The sequence below is a fragment of the Cyprinus carpio genome, chromosome B9, assembly GCF_018340385.1.
Source record: "Cyprinus carpio isolate SPL01 chromosome B9, ASM1834038v1, whole genome shotgun sequence".
Taxonomy (NCBI): Eukaryota; Metazoa; Chordata; class Actinopteri; order Cypriniformes; family Cyprinidae; genus Cyprinus; species Cyprinus carpio.
The window spans coordinates 23,353,280-23,372,655 of NC_056605.1; the positions used below are offsets into that span (position 1 = coordinate 23,353,280).

The 19,376-nt window shown below is 37.4% G+C and overlaps 1 protein-coding gene across 5 annotated transcripts in view; it reads left to right on the plus strand.

Annotated features, from left to right (window-relative positions):
- LOC109060593 (zinc finger protein GLI2-like) overlaps positions 1–11,504 on the plus strand; it is a 74,031-nt gene extending 62,527 nt beyond the window's left edge. For all 5 annotated transcript variants that reach the window (XM_042731638.1, XM_042731637.1, XM_042731636.1 and 2 more), the window contains 7 exons: positions 573–683; positions 2,603–2,731; positions 5,347–5,494; positions 6,467–6,633; positions 6,758–7,039; positions 7,825–8,161; positions 8,254–11,504. In XM_042731638.1, the coding sequence (XP_042587572.1) occupies positions 573–683; positions 2,603–2,731; positions 5,347–5,494; positions 6,467–6,633; positions 6,758–7,039; positions 7,825–8,161; positions 8,254–10,382 (3,303 nt within the window). In that variant the 3' untranslated portion in view covers positions 10,383–11,504. The remainder of the gene's footprint in view (positions 1–572; positions 684–2,602; positions 2,732–5,346; positions 5,495–6,466; positions 6,634–6,757; positions 7,040–7,824; positions 8,162–8,253) is intronic.
- Positions 11,505–19,376: the final 7,872 nt, after the last annotated feature.

A 19,376-nucleotide genomic window follows, 5' to 3' on the forward strand; every position in this document is an offset into this window, starting at 1 on the left:
TCCCCCAAGTCTGTGTAATGCTCATCGACCAAGAGCTGCTGTCACTCCATGTAAACAGAGTGGCCATCCAGAATATAAACTTCCTCTGACTTACTCTGAGTCGGTCCAGACACTCACCAAATCATTTTTCATTCCGGCTTTATTGCTGATCTTCAAAACACATACACGCACTATAGTTATGAGGAACACATTTCCCACACTTTTGAGCAAACCATGTCAGGGTTATTGAGTTATAGAAAACATGGGCCTCTGCCATACTGTAGTGGTTGGGAGGAAAGGCACCACTTCAACACAGAGCTTGCGTGTTCAGAGAGACTGTCTGCTGAATTATGAATCCATCTGAGGATCAAAGTCTGTAGCTGCTCTCTGGGCGTAATCATTTCTTCCTTTTCATATTTCCATCTGACAGATGCTCATAGTGCAGACTAAACTGTTTAGTCTCTGCGGCGAGTTGCTTTGTGAAATATGGCATCTGGAGCATGATGCCTTTGTAGGCGTGAAATCACCACTCATGCCAGCAGCCAAACCATCGACATGGTGGCTCCAATGTCTCTTCCCTTGTTCTCTTGTAGAATGCTGGTGGAGACCCGGCTGTCAGCAGCACGGTCAACCCTATGATCTTCAAGAGGTCAAAGGTGAAGACTGAAGCAGATGAACCCCGCCCCATCTCACCTGGTTCTCAGGTTTGTGGAATCTTATCTACTGTCACTTTAGGTCACATTAAGGTTTTAGGCATCAAAATGGACTCGAAAGAACCATTAAAGTGTTGTAGAAATGGTTTATACGATTTTTACTCTATTTTTAGTCATTTGAAGCCATATGATGGCTATTTGTGAGAACACACCAACATTTAAGTTGTTGTTCCCTGAAATTCTCCATGAACATCCATGAGTCAGTTTTCTTTCAGTAAATCATTGAGATAACATTGCATTTCTGACCAGTGTTGTTATTGTTCGATATATTATAAATTTTGTCGATTGAAATAAAGCAAAAAAATTAAATCAGATTTTAAAATGAGTAACTAAATAAAATATAAAAAAATAAATAAAATAAAAGTTAATTGGCAAATAACCAAGATAAATTAGTACTAAAATTACTAAAATAGAATTTAAAAGAAATTAACGCTAAATAGAAATATTTAAAAATATAAAAATGGAAAATATAAATATAAGAGAAGTCAAAATACTAATAAATGCTGAAATAGTATATAAATAATACTAAAAAAAAACAGAAGTAAGAGTTATGAGGTGGGCATCTGTCATAACTTCATAAAGCCCCAGACAGCTATATATACAGATGTGGCCATTGAAAATGCGCGCTCAGAGGGAAAGGATCACATGTGACCACAGTGTGGCACGCAGGACCACAGGGAATGCTCTAAAACAGGAAGGACATGATCAGTAGGGGCAGTCCTGTATCGTACTGTATTGAATTGGCAGAGCACAATTAACACAAAGGCAAGCGGAAGTCTGCTAAAGTTTATTGCATGCACTGCGCAAAGGCCAATTGAACATTCATGATTCTGTTATTAATAGTATTATTATCTAATAGTATTTATCATGACAGTTTGATCACTGAAAAATCATCTCAAAAGTATTACTCTACATATGTTCTGTATCATCTAAAATCACCATCTAAAATGTAGCTTATTGTGGTAACCAGAAGGCCAACATACAGTAAGAGAAAAACTAATTGACAAAAGAATATTTTTTTTTCAACCACGAGAGTGGCTTAGTTAGTAAGTACATGTAAGTGTAAATGCTTAGCCTTTGACCCAAGTGACATACATACATATCTGTTCATCTCTTATTTCCTATTTTAAGTCTCTCAGAGTGTGATTGGGGCAGATGTGAATTGATGAGCACACAGTAGTGGGACGCATATAAACATGCTGTAGTCAGCATGGAGCTCTTTCTAAACCCTTCATATTTGAGGTTGATGTTCCACACTTGGAATGATAGAAACCAAACTCGGAATGGTTTCAAAGAAACTATTATCAGTTGTTGCTTTAGTGCTTTTAACAACACAGCGCTCGCTGGTAAACATACCCTTGACTTTGACGGGATATCACACAAATTAGCCTGTGGGAGGTGACATTAGATGTGGCCGTGAAGCATTCCGTTCTCTCGCCACATTAGAGAGGTTTTGAACCGTTTCAATTTTAAGTTCATTAAAGCTCAAAAGCATTCTTAACATTCCCAGACCTTAAGAGAAACGAGGGTTGCAATATTGTGTTGGAAATCGACCTGACCGCCAACAATAGTTTCCATCTGATTCTCAATAACTCAAAACCAGGATCAGCTCTCATAAGAAATATAAAACACTAATGAGACCTCTTTTTAATAGCTACATTTTTTCACTAAACCACAGTGAGATTAGCATGTCTCTTCTAGAGTGTCACACAAGTATATCTCAAACTTGCCAAGATAACAAAATCTGTAATCAGAAGTCAAGAGATCTCAATATGACTCTTACTATTATCAGTTATATTTAACTCCATTCAGTCTCGCATGCTAAAAAGCAACTTGTGAGCAATACAGTTTTTTCTTGACTGATATGTATGACGTGCAAATAAAGATTACCAGTACTGTTTCCTTTACAGGATCACATGGAATTGCGAGAGGAACTTGACAAGGATGAATGCAAGCAAGAGCCTGAGGCCGTGTATGAGACCAACTGCCACTGGGAAGGATGTTCCAAAGAGTACGACACCCAGGACCAGCTAGTTCATGTTAGTCACAATTTGTTTCTCCTTTCTTATAAAATATCAATGCTATGATAACTTCTATGTCACAAGGGCTCAAAATCATTTGAGCTGACATTGCTGTCTCCTCCCAATATAGATAGCATTTATAATTGATATGGAACCTCAATGGTGTCTCTACATGCACTATCATTCAAAAGTTTGGTGTCAGTAAGATTTTTGTTTTTGAAAGTCACCACGGCTGCATTAAGCAAGAATGCATTAAACTGATCAAAAGTGACAGTGAAGACAGTAAAGGATCATGTGACACTGAAGTTTGGAAAATTCAGTTTGCCATAACATAAATAAATTTGATTTTAAAATATGCATTCTTGCTTGGATCACAAATATAGTAAAATCAGTGACCCTGTGAAGCAGTTTTAGAATTGAAAATACCTGTTTTCAGTTTTATTATATTTTAAAATGAAATTTATTTATGGCAAACTGAATTTTCCAAACTTCAGTGTCACATGATCCTTTACTGTCTTCACTGTCACTTTTGATCAGTTTAATGCATTCTTGCTTAATTCAAGTATTCATTGCTTTAAATCAATCGTACTTACACCAATCTTTTGAATGATAGAATCAACAGAGCTTTGGATTAGCATGTTGCTTAACCAACAGTGTAAAGTCTAAAAAGCATAAAAATACATACCACAAACAAATAGTTATTAAAGTATTTTTATAAATTAGATTTAGATGTTTTAACAAAAATGCTAGTATTGAATCAAAAAAATTGTATTTTTACTGCTAACGTGTAACCTTGTTTTTTGCTTAGATTATTTTTATTCCCTGAGGTAGGGGAGCTCAGTCTGAGGAGATGTTTTGGACTAAATAGTGCATCTATTTTAGAATAATCTTAGAAAACATCTTAATTAATTATTTCCTTGGGAAAGAGCCTTTGTGTTGAGGGTGTGCATGTGACACCCTTAAATGCTGTCTAGCTAGGCTGTCTAGCTCACTAGGTTTTAGAACAGCTATTGTCTTGAAAGAGTCATTGTGACTAAGCTGAAACAAACGCCAATTGCAAACAGCTTCCCTGCCTTTTTAAAGCAGAAACAACTGTTAATAATTAAAAACACTGCACATGTTGGACAAGTTTCTCATCGTCAGCTTTAGCCAGACTTGTAACTGATCCTTTCCTGTCAGACACGTGTAGGGTTAATGAGCATGTTAATACCTGCAGAGGTGCCGAACGTGTTCACTTGAGCACATATACTCTTATATGTATGGCTCCCATCTCTGTGCACCCTCTGACCTTTTACCTTCCCTGAGGCTATGCAGTAAATCCGTCGTCATGCCAGCAGCTCTGGAGTGGCCCTCTCCACCTCTAACACCTCAGCCACTCTGCTGGGCGTTATTAACAATCTGCGAGCCACAATGTGACAGATACACTTGGGCCCAGAGTCAGAGTCACTGCCCTGACAGGAACATGGCGAGCCAGTCTGGCTCCTCATGAGACCTGGACCTGGAGCTCTGGAATCCTTTGGGGTTATGGATCAGTGGAATTGGGCTCCTGCCATTCTCCAATTCCAGAACAAGCCCAAACCAGTCTAAGCTGAGTCTAGCATGTGTTTTATGTTCTAAAACCCACACTAGACTAAAAAAGAAAACACAAACAAACATATGGTCTTAAGTAGTTGCAAGTGAAATGTTGTTGGGGATTACAAGATTGCTGTCCGTCATTAGTCAGATTTCTGAGAAACCTGATAAAATGGTTTTGGAAAGCGAGAATGAGTGTAAGGTATAATTACAGCCAGAGAAGACAAGAAAGAAGAATCAGTAATGGAAACAAAGGGATGTTTAGAGACCAGACCAACACTGAGGGCCTGGACTTCCTCCCTACACACCCTTCTTAGTCCTCAGGCTATAGTCTGTGCTCTCTGCTTGCAGTCTAAATTATATACCCCAAGAACCTAATAATGGCATGGTGTTTGATTTTATTTCATGAGTTCTTCCCTGAAGAACTTCATTCAGGGTTATTTCAGGAGCTTCAGAAGAGTACAAAGCAAGTACCTTTCAATGTACACAGAATACAGTTATTTATTATGTTATTTTGTACACCATACAAACGTTTGGGGTCAGGAATATTTAAAAATTAAAATAAAAAATCGAATTTATTTAAAAAAAAATGCTGTGCTTTTGAACTTTCTAATCGTCAAGGAATCATGAAAAAATGCATCATGGTCTGTCTAAAAATATTAATCAGCACAGTTTTAACAGTTATAATGAGAAATTATTCTTAAGCACCAAATCAGCATATTAGAATGATTTCTAAAAGATCATGTGACACTGAAGACTGGAGTAATGCCTGCTGAAAATCCAGCTTTGCAATTACAGAAATAAATTACATTTTGACATATACTAAAATACAAAAGAGTCATTTTACATTGCAATAAGATTACACAATATTTGTTTTTACTGTATTATTGATCAAATAAATGCAGCCTTAGTGAGTATTTCTCTGTCTCTCGCTCAAAAAAAAATATTACCAAAACATTTTTATTACAAAAACGGTATTGGACTTTCATTGCATGATGGGTGAAAAATTAAGGAATTATGACAGCGGTTTATTTCATGTTGTCCCTTTTCTCTACCTGCAGCATATCAATAATGACCACATCCATGGGGAGAAGAAGGAGTTTGTGTGTCGATGGGAGGAATGCTCACGAGAACAGAAGCCTTTTAAGGCCCAGTACATGCTAGTGGTCCACATGCGCCGACACACTGGAGAGAAGCCCCATAAGTGCACAGTAAGTGATTGACACTGCTCATCAAATGCATGTTTTACCTCACCCATCTCTATTTAAAACCTATACCTACTGTACCTTTAATTGCAAGAATAAAAACAACTATTTCTGTCCCCTCAAGTAGAGCAAGCAATTGCTGTACAGAAATAGGCTTATTGTTTCTTATTTCAACAGAACACCTGATTTTAAACAGGACACATTTTCACATTTTACATCTCGGCTACTTTTACTCTCCTAAGTAAATGATGAAGGCACACTGATCTGCTGTCTTGCATTTTTAGCCTCAATGTCAATTTTAGTTGCTTGAGATCCTATTAAAATGTGAACTTCTGAGCATGCTGACTGACAGGATGAAGACATAATTAAAGTCTGAGGAGAGGAAGGCACCAGTTTCCACATACTTTTAGTATATATATATACACAAGACCTATAAGAAACAAGAAAAGCCAACAATGACTTTAAGAAGCACTTTTTTGCTTATCTAATGTGATCTCTTTTTACACCAGTGGCTTATTATTAATGCAGAAGCTAAACTTTTATGAATAAGAAAGTAAAAGATTCCACAACACAGAAGATTGATCATAATAATTGATAATGACATTTTCTGAACAAGAAAAATTTTCAAAGCCATCACAAAAAAAACAAAAAGTATTTTCTCTGGAAAATATGTCAAGGAAAAACTTTGCCCTATAAGCAGAAGTATGTTTTCATTATGGTATTGGGAACTGTGTAGAAAATATGCTTTATTGTCATGAAAATATAGCCAACTATTTTTATGGTCCCAAAAAATGTTCCATTGTCTTTAAGGTAAAATATAATTGTGTATCTTACCTTTAAATTAGGGATGAAATATAACCCAGAAGTGTTCTTGACAGGTTTTATGAGATTCACTCATAAAGTTGTTTGATTTTAGGTTCAGATTGATGATGGGTGATGTAATGGCTTGCTTTTCTCTTTCTCTCACTCTCTCTGTCATTTGAAGGTTGCTCAAAGGCTTACTCGCGACTGGAAAACCTCAAAACTCACTTGAGGTCTCACACAGGGGAGAAACCTTATGTATGTGAGCATGAGGGTTGTAACAAGGCGTTTTCCAACGCTTCAGACCGAGCCAAGCACCAGAACCGCACGCACTCCAATGAGGTTCGAGCTTTCAACATCCGTTTCATTATGTGCATTTTGTTTCCCATCTCAAGACTAAGACCAAGAGATTTGATTTAAGTCAGATTTGATTGCACTCTGAAAGCTATCTGTCACTCCTTTGCAGAAACCATATGTGTGCAAGATCCCAGGTTGCACAAAACGCTATACAGACCCCAGTTCTCTCAGGAAACATGTGAAGACTGTTCATGGTCCAGAAGCACATGTCACTAAGAAGCAGCGTGGTGATGCACCACCTAAACCTCACCCTCCTAAAGGGAATGGAGAAAATGAGGCACACACAAAGCATGCAAGGGGAAGAACAGAAGGGTCAGGGGAAGCCAACAGCACCACCCGAGATGTGGAGGATTGCCAGCATGTTAAATCTATCAAGACGGAAAACACAGTGGTAAGAATAGTCTGTTTTGTTCTTAATAAATCATTACACCGCTGATGAGATGTTCTGTCAAAGTTTTTGACTAAAAGCAGTTTTACAGTGTACAGTAACCACAAGTTCCCAGGTTTTTTTCATTGGGAGAGAGGCAGCACAAGATAAAGAAAAGCTGGAAGTTTTTTGTTACTGTGGTGTGTCATTGAATTTATGTGGACAAAAAACAACATGGAAGAGAAAAAATGCCTGTTGTTGCTGGTCCATACTTCTACTGTTCAAGATGGTGTCTAAACTATTTATGAAGGAATAAATGCCATAACTACTTACTTTTGTTGACTTATTTTCAATATTACAGTTTTGCATGTAAGATATGTAGTATTTACAGTAATCACCTCATGCAGAGACAGAGCATGTTCAGATCTTGCTGTTTATCATGTACTCTGTGAAATGCTCTTAATGCAGAGATCAAACTAATGTACTAACCATTGCATCATCTAATATACTAACCCTCTCCTCTCCTCTTAACTAACTTGCTTCTCTTTGAAAATAATGGACAGACTGTACTGAGGTGAGCACTGCAGCAATGTCTTTTTATGCATGGCAATATCAAAACCCAACTTCAATTATGTTTGGTATAGTTGTGCTGTCCAAATCTTTACTAAAAAATCTATTAATTTTCCTGCAGATTATCAGTAGAACAATTCCTATTTAGAACAAATTATTTAATTCCACAAACATTACCAAGACTCTGTTACAAAAATTATCAGTGGAACTGATCTTTGTTTATTACTGTTTTATTGTAGATGTATCAGTCCAGCCCTGGTGGTCAGTCATCATGTAGCAGTGAGCCATCGCCACTTGGCAGTGCCACCAACAATGACAGTGGAGTAGAGATGGCCATGCACAGTGGAGGCAGTTTGGGGGACCTGAGTGCTTTAGATGACATGCCTGTAGTAGATTCTACTGGTTCTCCAGGTACTTCTGCAGGAGTGGGTCTCCAGCTGCGTAAAAACGGGGGAGGACTACTACATCTTAAAAACATCAAGAAGGAAAAACTAAAAACTGTAAGAGACCCCTGCTCCTGGGCAAATGCATCACCTCAAGTCCGAAATACCAAGCTGCCTCCAATACCCTCTATTGGTGAGTACTGCAGCCAAACATGGGTCTATTACTTTGTTCCCACGTTGTAGATTTTGAGAAAGTAACACTACTCTCATAACTCTGTTCTTTAGACTCACTGCTGGAGGCTCCAAATATGGGCAGTCAGATGCCTGGACCTCCAACCCAACGTTTAGGAGACTTGTCTTCGTATGAGATGACAATGCTAAATCAGCTGCAAGAGCGCAGAGACAGCTCCACCAGCACAATGAGCTCAGCATACACGCTAAGCCGTCGGTCCTCCGGTATTTCACCCTGCTACTCCAGTCGTCGCTCTAGCGAAGCTTCGCAATTTGGTGTCCGCAACAACAACATCAGCTCAGCAGACTCCTATGATCCCATCTCCACAGATCTGTCGCGCCGTTCCAGCGAAGCTAGCCAATGTGGTGGTGTAGGTGGACTCACAAGTTTACTAAGTCTCACGCCGGCCCAACACTACCGTCTCAAAGCGAAATACGCCGCAGCCACAGGAGGTGCGCCACCAACACCTCTGCCCAACATGGATCGCATGAGTCTTAAAACTAGAATGGCCCTGTACAATGACTCGCAGGAAAGTTCAGCACATTTGCACCATTCCCAAGGTGTAATCAACTCAAGACGCTGCAGTGACACTGGCTACGGTGCCCCTGGCATGATGCCTCATGAAGTTCCAGCCAACCTTCCACGACGAGCAAGCGATCCTGTTCGTCGTACAACTATCGACCCGCTCTCCTTGCCAAGGGTTCAGCGATTCAACAGTATTAGCAACATGACCCTGTCACGTTTGCCTGCGATAGATCGCCATGCTTTCAACTTGCAGAGCAACACCTGGTCTGATGGCAGCTTGCATCGTCATCCCTTCAGCCAGAGGCCACCTAGTATTTCAGAGAACGTTTTAATGGAGAATATGGCCACTGATGGAGGTGATCAGCAAGAAGATGATATGGTGCTACCAGATGACGTGGTACAGTACCTCAACACCCAGAATGGTAGCTCAAATCAGGACCCAGGGATTTCTGTCAGCTATGGTCATGCACTAGACTTCCATGGTAATATGATCTCCCAACAACAGTTCTACGGACAGCGGCGAATGGGCTTGGCAAACAACAACGGAAGCCAGGTAGAGCCTGTTTGCTCAGGTCCAGAGCAAATGGCCAATCAGCAAAGCATGAACAAGAACAACATGCCAGTGCAATGGAACGAGGTCAGTTCTGGTTCTGTGGATACAACTGCAAGGCTTCCAAAGCAGCAACAACTCAGAGGGAACTTGACAGTGGTTCAGCAGAAGCAAACCTTTGGCTCTTACCAAGGATTTGGCACTAATCAGCAGGTTGTACCAATGAGCCAGAATCTGGCTAGCCTGCAACAGGGTTATCCACAGAGGGCCACCCAAAGGATGAACTCTGTCCAGCAGTATCGGCAATCTGTTACCAATCAGTGTCAGAATCTCGGCGGGCAAGTAAACCCTCAACCGGGATATCGGCAGGACCTCAATTACAACTCCAGTCACCGCCTAACATGCAACACCATGGGTCCACCCAATGGGAGAGCAATGCAAAACCAGGAGATGCAGAATTACAGATCCAACTTTTCACATATGAACAACGTCAACCAGCAAAATTATGTCGCAGCGGTTCAAAATGCAGGCAGAGGTCTGATACAGCCCAGACCTCCGTCCGAGCCCAAACCTTTAAACAGACAACACTCGGGTTCAGCAATGGTTCAGCAAAATGGTTGCTCCCTGTCCAACATCAACTCCTCAGAAGCTAGCCCAAAGAGACCAGGTGACTTCGGTCAACACAGCAATGGGAATGGCACTATGTACTATTCAGGAGAGATCCATATGTTAGGCAGTAGTGTGGATTATGGTTCTCCCATGTCTCCATGCGCAAACCAAGCCCCAGCTGCTTCAGTGTCTACAATGGCATCTCCTGGGGTTAACCAGGTCACCAGCACAGTGGACTCCACTCAAACCCTCGAGCACACTCAAATAGACTTTGATGCCATTTTGGATGACGGAGACCATTCGAGCCTGATGTCTGGCACATTAAGTCCAGGCCTTCTGCAGAGTCTTTCACAGAATTCCTCACGGCTCACCACCCCGCGTAACTCTGTTACGCTAGCCTCGATACCGGCAGGCATTGGCAACATGGCCATTGGTGACATGAGCTCAATGTTAACAGCCCTTGCAGAGGAAAGCAAATTCTTAAACATGATGGCTTGAGAATTAAAGAAGTTAATCAGGGGTTGCTTTTTGATCTAAAGACATTGAACAATTAAATGAAACAGAATACAATTAACTGTTTAAGAACACTAATTCATGCTCTAAGAGGAGGAAAAACATGTTTATGCATTATTTTCATGAGCAAAGGCACTGAAATACAATTTCTGACAAGTTAAACTTGCAGCATTTCAGGTGAACAGTCAATTACATTATCAGACATTTGCTAACAACTGTTGTATGCAACTAGGCTGGCAAAGACCTCAAAATGACATGTTTCACAAGCCATATGTTCAGTATAAGTTTGTTTGTCAATGCATATTAGTGTACATCAGGGTAATGGTTATTGGGCTTGTGTAAGTCTGATTTATCCTTTCTCAACAGTGCACTGAAATTCACTAAGTGCCTCACTTAAAAGAACATAAGTATGTTTTTAAACTCATTTAATGCTATGTAATCTGGTATGTAGCTATACTTATAGATTTATGGATATTTTTATTGCATTTTGCTCTGTTTTGTTTATAGTTATTCCATATCCTTCATGCTTTAAATTATGTGTAATGCATATTAACTGCACAAGCTTGTTCAGTGTGCACAGTGCTCTGATGTACCCCCTTGTCACTTCTGTGGGGTATTATAAAAAAACTGGTGGAAAATGAATTTCTGCTCAATTCCTCAAGGATGGTCCATTTCATCTATATTGACGGATTCCCTTGAAGCACGCTCCAGGAGTTACAGATCTCTGTAGTTGCATCTGATCCGGCTGTGTGATAGTGAAGGACAGCATTACGTCTCTGAGCTTCAGTCTGCGGAGGCCTGTCAACCCGTGTGTCCTTAGAGATGCCTTTAAAGGAATATGCAAGTACTCTGTGTGCTCTCAGCGGAGATTGCATCCCAATTAACAGGTTCATCACCCTCTTGAGCTTGTGATGAACCACAGGCGCATACTAAAATGACTTCTGCCTTTGATTTAGTACTGTTACAAGAAATTTCCACCAAGGACGGAGTGATTTTGAAGGTCTGAACTCTCAGAGTTCTTAGTTTTTTTTGTGATGCCATTTGCAGAACTCAACATTTGTATAGCTTTTGTACATTTTCAATACAGCATCTTCATTTCTGTTTTAACACTGGGTTTGTTTTGTCTCTTATTCATCTGCTAGATATTGTTCCAAAAGCTCTGTAGTTGAATTTAAGAAGTAAGAGTGGAAAAAGTGCATATTCATTAAAATACAATTCATTTTAACAAGTTGTGTATTATAAGAGGTCAGTACACACATTAATATTGTGACAGCATTTATTTCTGAATTTGGATGCAGAAGAACTTTGAATGCTTTGCTTTAATAACAAACAACCTTGCTTAAAAAACCTGAACAAAAGAAAACTCCATACTGAGCACTTCCTAAAGTTAGTTTGACCGTAGTTGAATGGGAGTGAATCAGGGGACTGACTGATGCGTATAGGGAGCAAATGATTTGATTCCAGTCTTACAGAAAATTTGGCTGAGGATTTATTTGATCCACATCCAAATTATTTCTCTTGCCTTGTAATTCTTTATTCTCTCAGAGAAATGATGGAGGAAAAATAGCCCCAGGGTAAATCTCAGAAGCGCAAAGAACAGGAGGATAGCATGAAAGTGGAGTTGACTAGCAACTGATGCGGCACCACTGACAATTCCAGAAATGTTGCTCGGAATAAGATCCTAAACCACTGGATTCTAGAATATAAGTTTGTCCAAACAGTACTATGACATTTTCTGTCATATAATGCATTGGAAATCATTTTAATATGCCGATTTGGGGCTAAAGAAACATTTCTTAATATTATCAATGTTGAAAACAGTTACGCTGCTTAATATTTTTATGGAAACCGATTACTTTCAGGGTCCTCTGATGCATAAAAATTTCAAAAGAACAGCATTAATTGAAACAGAAATGTTTTGTAATAATGTATTAGTCTTTTAATAAGAAGTCTATTAATTTCTATTAATAAAGGAGAGAAAAAAAAAAAAAACCTTGCTGACCCCAAACTTTTGAATGGTTATGTTTGTGCACTAAAACGTGCAATAGAAGGCCACACTCTTCCAAAAGAAGGGCAGTTACCAAATAAGGGTGAACTCTGGACATCTTTGGAAGTCCCAAGGATGTTGTGCAACAGTCCCGTCTTAGAAAGACATCAAACAGCTGAGAAAAGATCAGTTGTCCGGTCAATGGGCTTAATTTTTAGGCCAAGCCCCAAAAATATTTAGAGGATGAACAAACATTTACTCTAGGAATATCTTAGCCTCAAGCTTTAAGTTATACAGCACCTGTAACCAGCTTCTATGATTTCAAATTATATCCTGTATCATCATACAGTATATGCATATATCATCTCTTCCACCTAAGGCTTCGAGTGTTGCAGTGTATTAAAAAAAGTGTGCCTCAATTTGACCTCTGACCCTCAGAAGCAGTACATCACATCAAATTACAACACTTTACTATAGCTTCTCCTCTGTACTTTCTTTGAGTCAGTTAAGACTTTCCATCAAAGGATGCTTGTGAGGAACACAGGCTCCGTGATCAAAGAGATCTGACCAGGTCAGGGTTTGGGGCGCAAATGCACCCTCCTCTCCTTACCCAGCAATGCTTTGGGTTATGAGAGGCTTTTGGCTTGAAAGACATGCATGCATGAATGGTGACATTGTGTCTGTAGTGTGAGCTGAACAATGAGAGCCCTCACTTTGATCTGTGAATTTAAGCACAAAGCACTGCACCAGGCAAGTGAGATCTGTTGTCCATTTTAGGTCTGCTAATAAAAACAAAATCTGTTAAAGTACTTTTTTAATTCAGTGTTCAACTCTTGTCAATGTCAGTAAGGCATCACTTCAGTGAAATAAAGATAAATTTAAGATAGAAAGATAAGCTTATTACCTTAGAGAACCAAACAGGGCCTGAAATATGAATAAATCTCAAACATTCCACCACTGACTGTGAAACAAATGTAGTAAAGCTTTGAGAGTATATAGCTAAGTATCACATTTTCTTGCACCTGTACAAAAGAATTCATTCGGGTTGGGTCAAGATTTTGTTTTGTTTGATTTTTAGAGACAAAATGCCAGACCTGTGATTTAAGTGGTCGTGCTTTTGGAGAAAACAGCTCAAATTCAACCACAAAACAATCCCTTGACCCTGCAAACTCAGCTAACTGGGAATTATGCATGGTGGGTCTGCTGCTGAATTACAAGGCAAAAAGACTATTTTCACAATTAGGAATATTTAAATTACTTTACACTCCTAAAATAACAGTTCTTTATTGGCATCTGTGGTTCCATAATTTTTTTTATCATCCATGGAAACTATCAACTGCACAAAAAGGTCTTCAAAGTTGAAAAAGGTTCTTTAGATTAATAAAATGGATCTTCTATAGCATGACCCTTTTTGTAACCTTTATTCTTAAGACTGTACGCTACCAGAAGTCAGGCAAAATGGAAGAAACTATGGGTGATCACAATGTTAAATATGTATAGATATTTAATATCTAATTCCAAAATGTTAGTGCAACGTATTTTAGCTCATTTTATAAGATATTGCATTTAAAGTATTTCATTTTCAAAAAATAAAATAAATGGTGTCGCCTATTTAATAAATAAATAAAATGCTTAATTGAAGCAAATGCCTTGAAAAAAAGGTATATGGCTGAGTTGTCTCACAGGTATCATATATTCCCCCAAGACAAGAAAAAGGAAGTAGTTCTAAAACAACCCCCGTTTTCCAAAATACACAATAGTTCACTAACACTGCAATGGCCACCACTAGACACAGTGTCTATTGTACTAGTCCAGAGATAAAGTCTAGTTGAAGATTTGATTCTTGTGTAAAAATTGCACTGGATTTAGGCTGTAAGTGCAGAGGTATTGTGAGCACGGTGTAAACATTATAGTTAGTTCTAGACTAAATGTAAACATGCATTTATTTATCTCAATTGCAAGTAACGCAGAAAAAGTAATTCAATGCATTACATAAAAAGTAAGAAATAAGTTACTTTTTAGGGAGTAACGCAATATTGTAATGCATTACTTTTAATTTCCCCCAACAATGGACATCTCTACCTCATCTTGGGGTCACGTCAATGTTAATATTCATGTCATTGTTCTTGTCAATTATCAAACAAGATCATTTCCATTTCTGATCCTCATATCATGCTTTCAAAGTTCCAGATGGCTATTAACCTAGTCCATCTGATATCCATCATTACACAGCCAACTCTTTCCTCACAGTTCACCCTGGACTTAATCCACAGCCTGACAAGGGGAAGTATGTTCATTAGTGTGCTGAGATCTTGGAAACCATTTACATATTTTTTTTTTTAAGTGTGATGTTTGAACAGGATCTCAGGGGGGCAAAGAATCTCTTGTGTAGAGCCAGTAAAGAGGAAAAGATCTTTGAAAAACAACGGAGGGGGTCAGAAGAAACCAGGCTTTTTATTTAAACGTGATCCAAAAGAAGTTTAAAAATCAGAGGAATGCATAGATTACAGAAAAAATGACAACTTTGACAGGTTTTTATTGGCTTAAAGCCACTGTTTAAAAAAAAGAAAGGAAGAAAGAAAGAAAGGAAAAAATAAGATAACATTTAAAAAAAAAAACTATTTATTTATATAGTATTTGGCCACAGTTGTTCCAAAGTATCTGTGTTATTGAGGAAATCCCCAGTTAGCAGTCTCAAATGTCTTTCAGATCACAGTTGTCTTTCACAAAGCTCTTTGTAACACTTTACTGAGTCTGATCACTTTCCTTAAAACAATAAGCATTTCACATGATCATAGAAAGATAAAATGGCCATTTCAGACAGATTCTGAATTATGTTTGTTGAATTTGGCAGTTTCTTCTATTGTTAAATATAGTAATTTCGTGGACAAATAAACAGCATGAGATGGGCCGCAGGCCAGTGTGGCCATTATGAGGTCTTTAATGACCCAGGAGGTCACGGGCTGAGAAGATGTAATAACCGATCAGAGTGAGCATGGGGCAAGCAGCCAGAACAAGCCCAATAAATCTGCTCTGCTCTGACAACTCATCTTTTGTTTCAATCTGAATTCAAACAAATCACAATACTCACATTGTCTACCACAGCAGTTCCAGCTATAAGGGTTTAATTCAAGAGCATGTTGAGGAGAAGGCAGAGAGCACTCATTTCGGTTTTATGACCAGGACACACTACATCCTTTATCCTCTTCTGTTGTGTGGTAAACATATGCCAGCATCTGAAAGATTAAACATCCACAAGACAATAAATATTGCATTTAAATATTTTATACTTAAAATAATGCTTTTTTTTTTAAAGCATTCTATCCACTCTAATTTCACCCTGATCTTTGATTCATTTGTTATTTTCTGATTTAGGCCTATTCTGAGCAGAATAAAACATTTCAACAACATATAAACAAAACTGCTGTTCACTCATAGGGGGATATATAATAGTGGTGAAGAAAGGAACACAAAACAATGAAACTGAGCACATTTAGTACTCCGGTATTTGGCGCTTTTGACAACGTATCCAAATACAAATCCCAGAATGCCCTCTAGTGTTGGAATGGACGAAATGCCGATGACAACTAGACATTTATTTATTTAGCTGTTGTGTATCATTTTCTTACATTAAAATACTTTATTCCCAGCAGGAACAGCAGAACACAAGGTTTTCAAAAAATTTTCAATGAATTACCATGCCTTTCCCAATCGTTACTGGATTTACCCATTTGGGTAATGGATTTTGGTAACTTTTAATAATGCCTTTTGTCAGATTTGGTGACTCAGCTGTATATCTACAGCATTTTGCATCTGTGCAAAATGCCTAGATTAGAGTATGAAATAGAGGAGATTAGACATCGCTGTGGGTTTTGGTAAGCTGTCATGTTGCCTTGTTGAATTTGGTGACACTGATGTATTCAGCTGTTCATATCAGAGCAATTACACCAAGATGCTTTCTAAAATACAGAAAAGAGACATTTAGACATCAAACGAGTGAATTAGAAGAGCATCACAGACAGTCTTTCTGTCTTTACCTTGATAAATATATTTTTAAAAAGGTAGTAAGTAAAAAAATACAGTAGATTTACATTTTTTGGAGATGTTAATTTGTTTATTTATTTTTCAACAGTGCTCTTATGTGAAGCACTACTCTAAAGTGCAGTAGTTTATTCATATTATTTATATTTAGCCATCTCTACAGCACATTATAAAGATCTATGATCCTAAAGAAGCTCCAATCTCTGAGGAACAATTGGAGAAGGATGTCCTTCAACCTCAAACTCTAGTGAGTTCCACTGAAGATGACAATGCAGAAGAACTGGACAACAGTAAGAATAATAAATGTATGAGAAAAACAAATGCATTTAAAAAAAAAATCTTTTAAAAGGCCACATTTTCTGGCGATATGAATTCAGCCACAAGCTATGAAGGAGGATTTGGCTATGTGCATGCAGGGACTCATGCAAGGATGGCCTTAAGGTTTGATTTCCTTTGTTCCTTTTGTTTTTCTTTTTCTTACAAAACTTTGCATATCTGTTCAGTATTCATTACTGGAATGACGTCTCTGCACATGCTAATTGTTAATTCTTTGTTTTGCTGATCAGAAACAAACCTTGTTAAGAAATTTGTAATTTGTAAGATATTTTTAGGAAAATTGACAAAATTTGTAGGAAAATTGATACGAAAATGTATAATTTATACATAAGAAATTAGTTAGAAAATGTATAGGAATAGTATAATTTTGAATAAGAAACTTTAAGAAATGTATAATTTATTTATAAGAAATTTATAATTGCATAGGTAATTTATAGGTAATTTCTTTTTGTATTGTATGTTGTTTCCTTGTGGAGTTTCATACACTCCCCATTTTTAAAATGCAAACTGTTAAATATTCTGTCAGAATTCATAGCTGTTTTCATTGTGAATTGAGAAAGATGATTTTTGTAATCAGTCTTTTTTTCTCTCTCTGAAAGATGTGGAAACACTGCAAATGTGAAAAATTCCATTGTCCGTGGTTGTGAGCTCTGCTATGATACACTTCTCTTGTCAAGTCACCTGCTATATGCAAGATTTCCACTACTATAAAGCCCTGGGTCAAAAGATCAGAACATTTGTATCAAAGATTTGAACATTAATTTAACAATGTAGTGTCAAACCCATTAGTCAACACGTCTTCCATTCTCTGTTATCAGGATATCTTTGACATGCCACTTTCTCCATCTGTTGGTCAGTCTTCATATAGCATTCAGATGGATGGATGTTTTTATAAATACAATAATTTATAAATAAATGACATTTATAAAAGTTAAACACAAACAGAAAAATACAACAACAATAATAGAGAAAGCAACACTTGAAGTAGGGCTAAATGAACCTGCTTTACAACACCGTTCACACGATGATTTGCACGAGAGTCAAGGACATGTAATGAACAGCGACCTCTAGTCAGCTTTCTCAGATCACCAAGATAGTGATAAAAAACGACTTGTTTTTGTTGCTCACACAAAGTTATCACAGAGCTTCAGAAGACCTCACGAGTTGCATGGACCACTTTTTGTACTGTGTTGATTTCTGGTTATTTTGGAGATTAACAGCTCCAGTTCTTAATCACTTTTATATGAAATAGAGGCAGAAATTATTCTTTGGAATAAGAGTTTTGTCATAAAAGATCGAGAGTAAATAATGGCAGATATTTGACATCAGATTAGTTTAAAATACTGTGAAAACCGTCATTTTGCTCATGTCCATTTACTCGTTTAATAGTTTTTTGAAGGGCCTCGCCACACAGAAGCGCTCCTATGCACTTTGCTGTTCTGAATTATTATTATTATTTTTTTATGGATCGTTTATTTATTTATTAGTGGTGCTTTCTTGCTGAGGCATTTGCAGAAAGTCCCAACCATGTTCAACAGACACAAACATAGGCTATTTGTTTTAGAAAGAGTTACAGTGCATTTCTTACAGATTGCACACGCGTACATTTGAAGGTGGTCATTGCACAGTTTTTTTCTGATATATATTATGTATCCATTAGAAGATATTATCTCTTTTTTTTTTAGCTTAAAAGGCATTTATTACATGCCAGTTGTATATTTCCTCTCTCTCCCTTTCTCTCAGACACATTACATCTCTATAGAAAATAACCAGAGGACCTTTAAACTTTACAACCTTGTTCATAGCAACCTGCTTTTGAAATATCTTTACAGTTATCTTTATGTGGCTTTAATCAGATATACCAAAAATCCTCACTGATTGCTTTTATGATACAATAGCAAAAAAAAAAAAAAAAAAAAAAAAAAAAAAAAAAATGCTGTTTGCATTTAACTACACATTATATGTTTATATATTTCCTAGTGACTCTTTTTTAGGGTCATTTTGACAATGTGGCTTATTGAGGCTTACAGCCAGACTTTAAAGTTTCACCAAGTTTACATTTATTTAATGAATACAGTAAATTTACAATTTTAAACAACGTTTTTTCAAAAACAGTAATATATTCATGTGTTGGCAAAGCTGAGTTTTCAGCCTTTAGTGTCACGTGATCCTCTAATAATCATTCTAACAAAACATTTCTTACTTTTTCTAACAGTTTTTTTTATATATATATATATATATATATTTGTGGAAACTGTGATACTTTTTAGAATTCATTGTTGAAAAAAGGTCAGAAGAACTTTATTTTTATAATAATGTAACAATTGTAACGTTTACCTTGTAAAAGTGTTTACTGTCACTTTTGATCAGTTTACTGCATTCTTGCTGAATAAAAAAAGTTACTAATTTTTTATATATATATATATAAATATATATCATTTCCACTAATATTTGCTCAAAATCTCTTTAATATAACTCTCACTTACTGACTATTATTCGTTTGTTTGTTTGGAGAACATTTTAACTAAAGAACCATTCAAAAAGTTCTTGTTCACTGTGTCTTGACTGACCGCCAGTAGTCCGTTAGATACTGAAAAGGCTCCGCCTGTTACAGA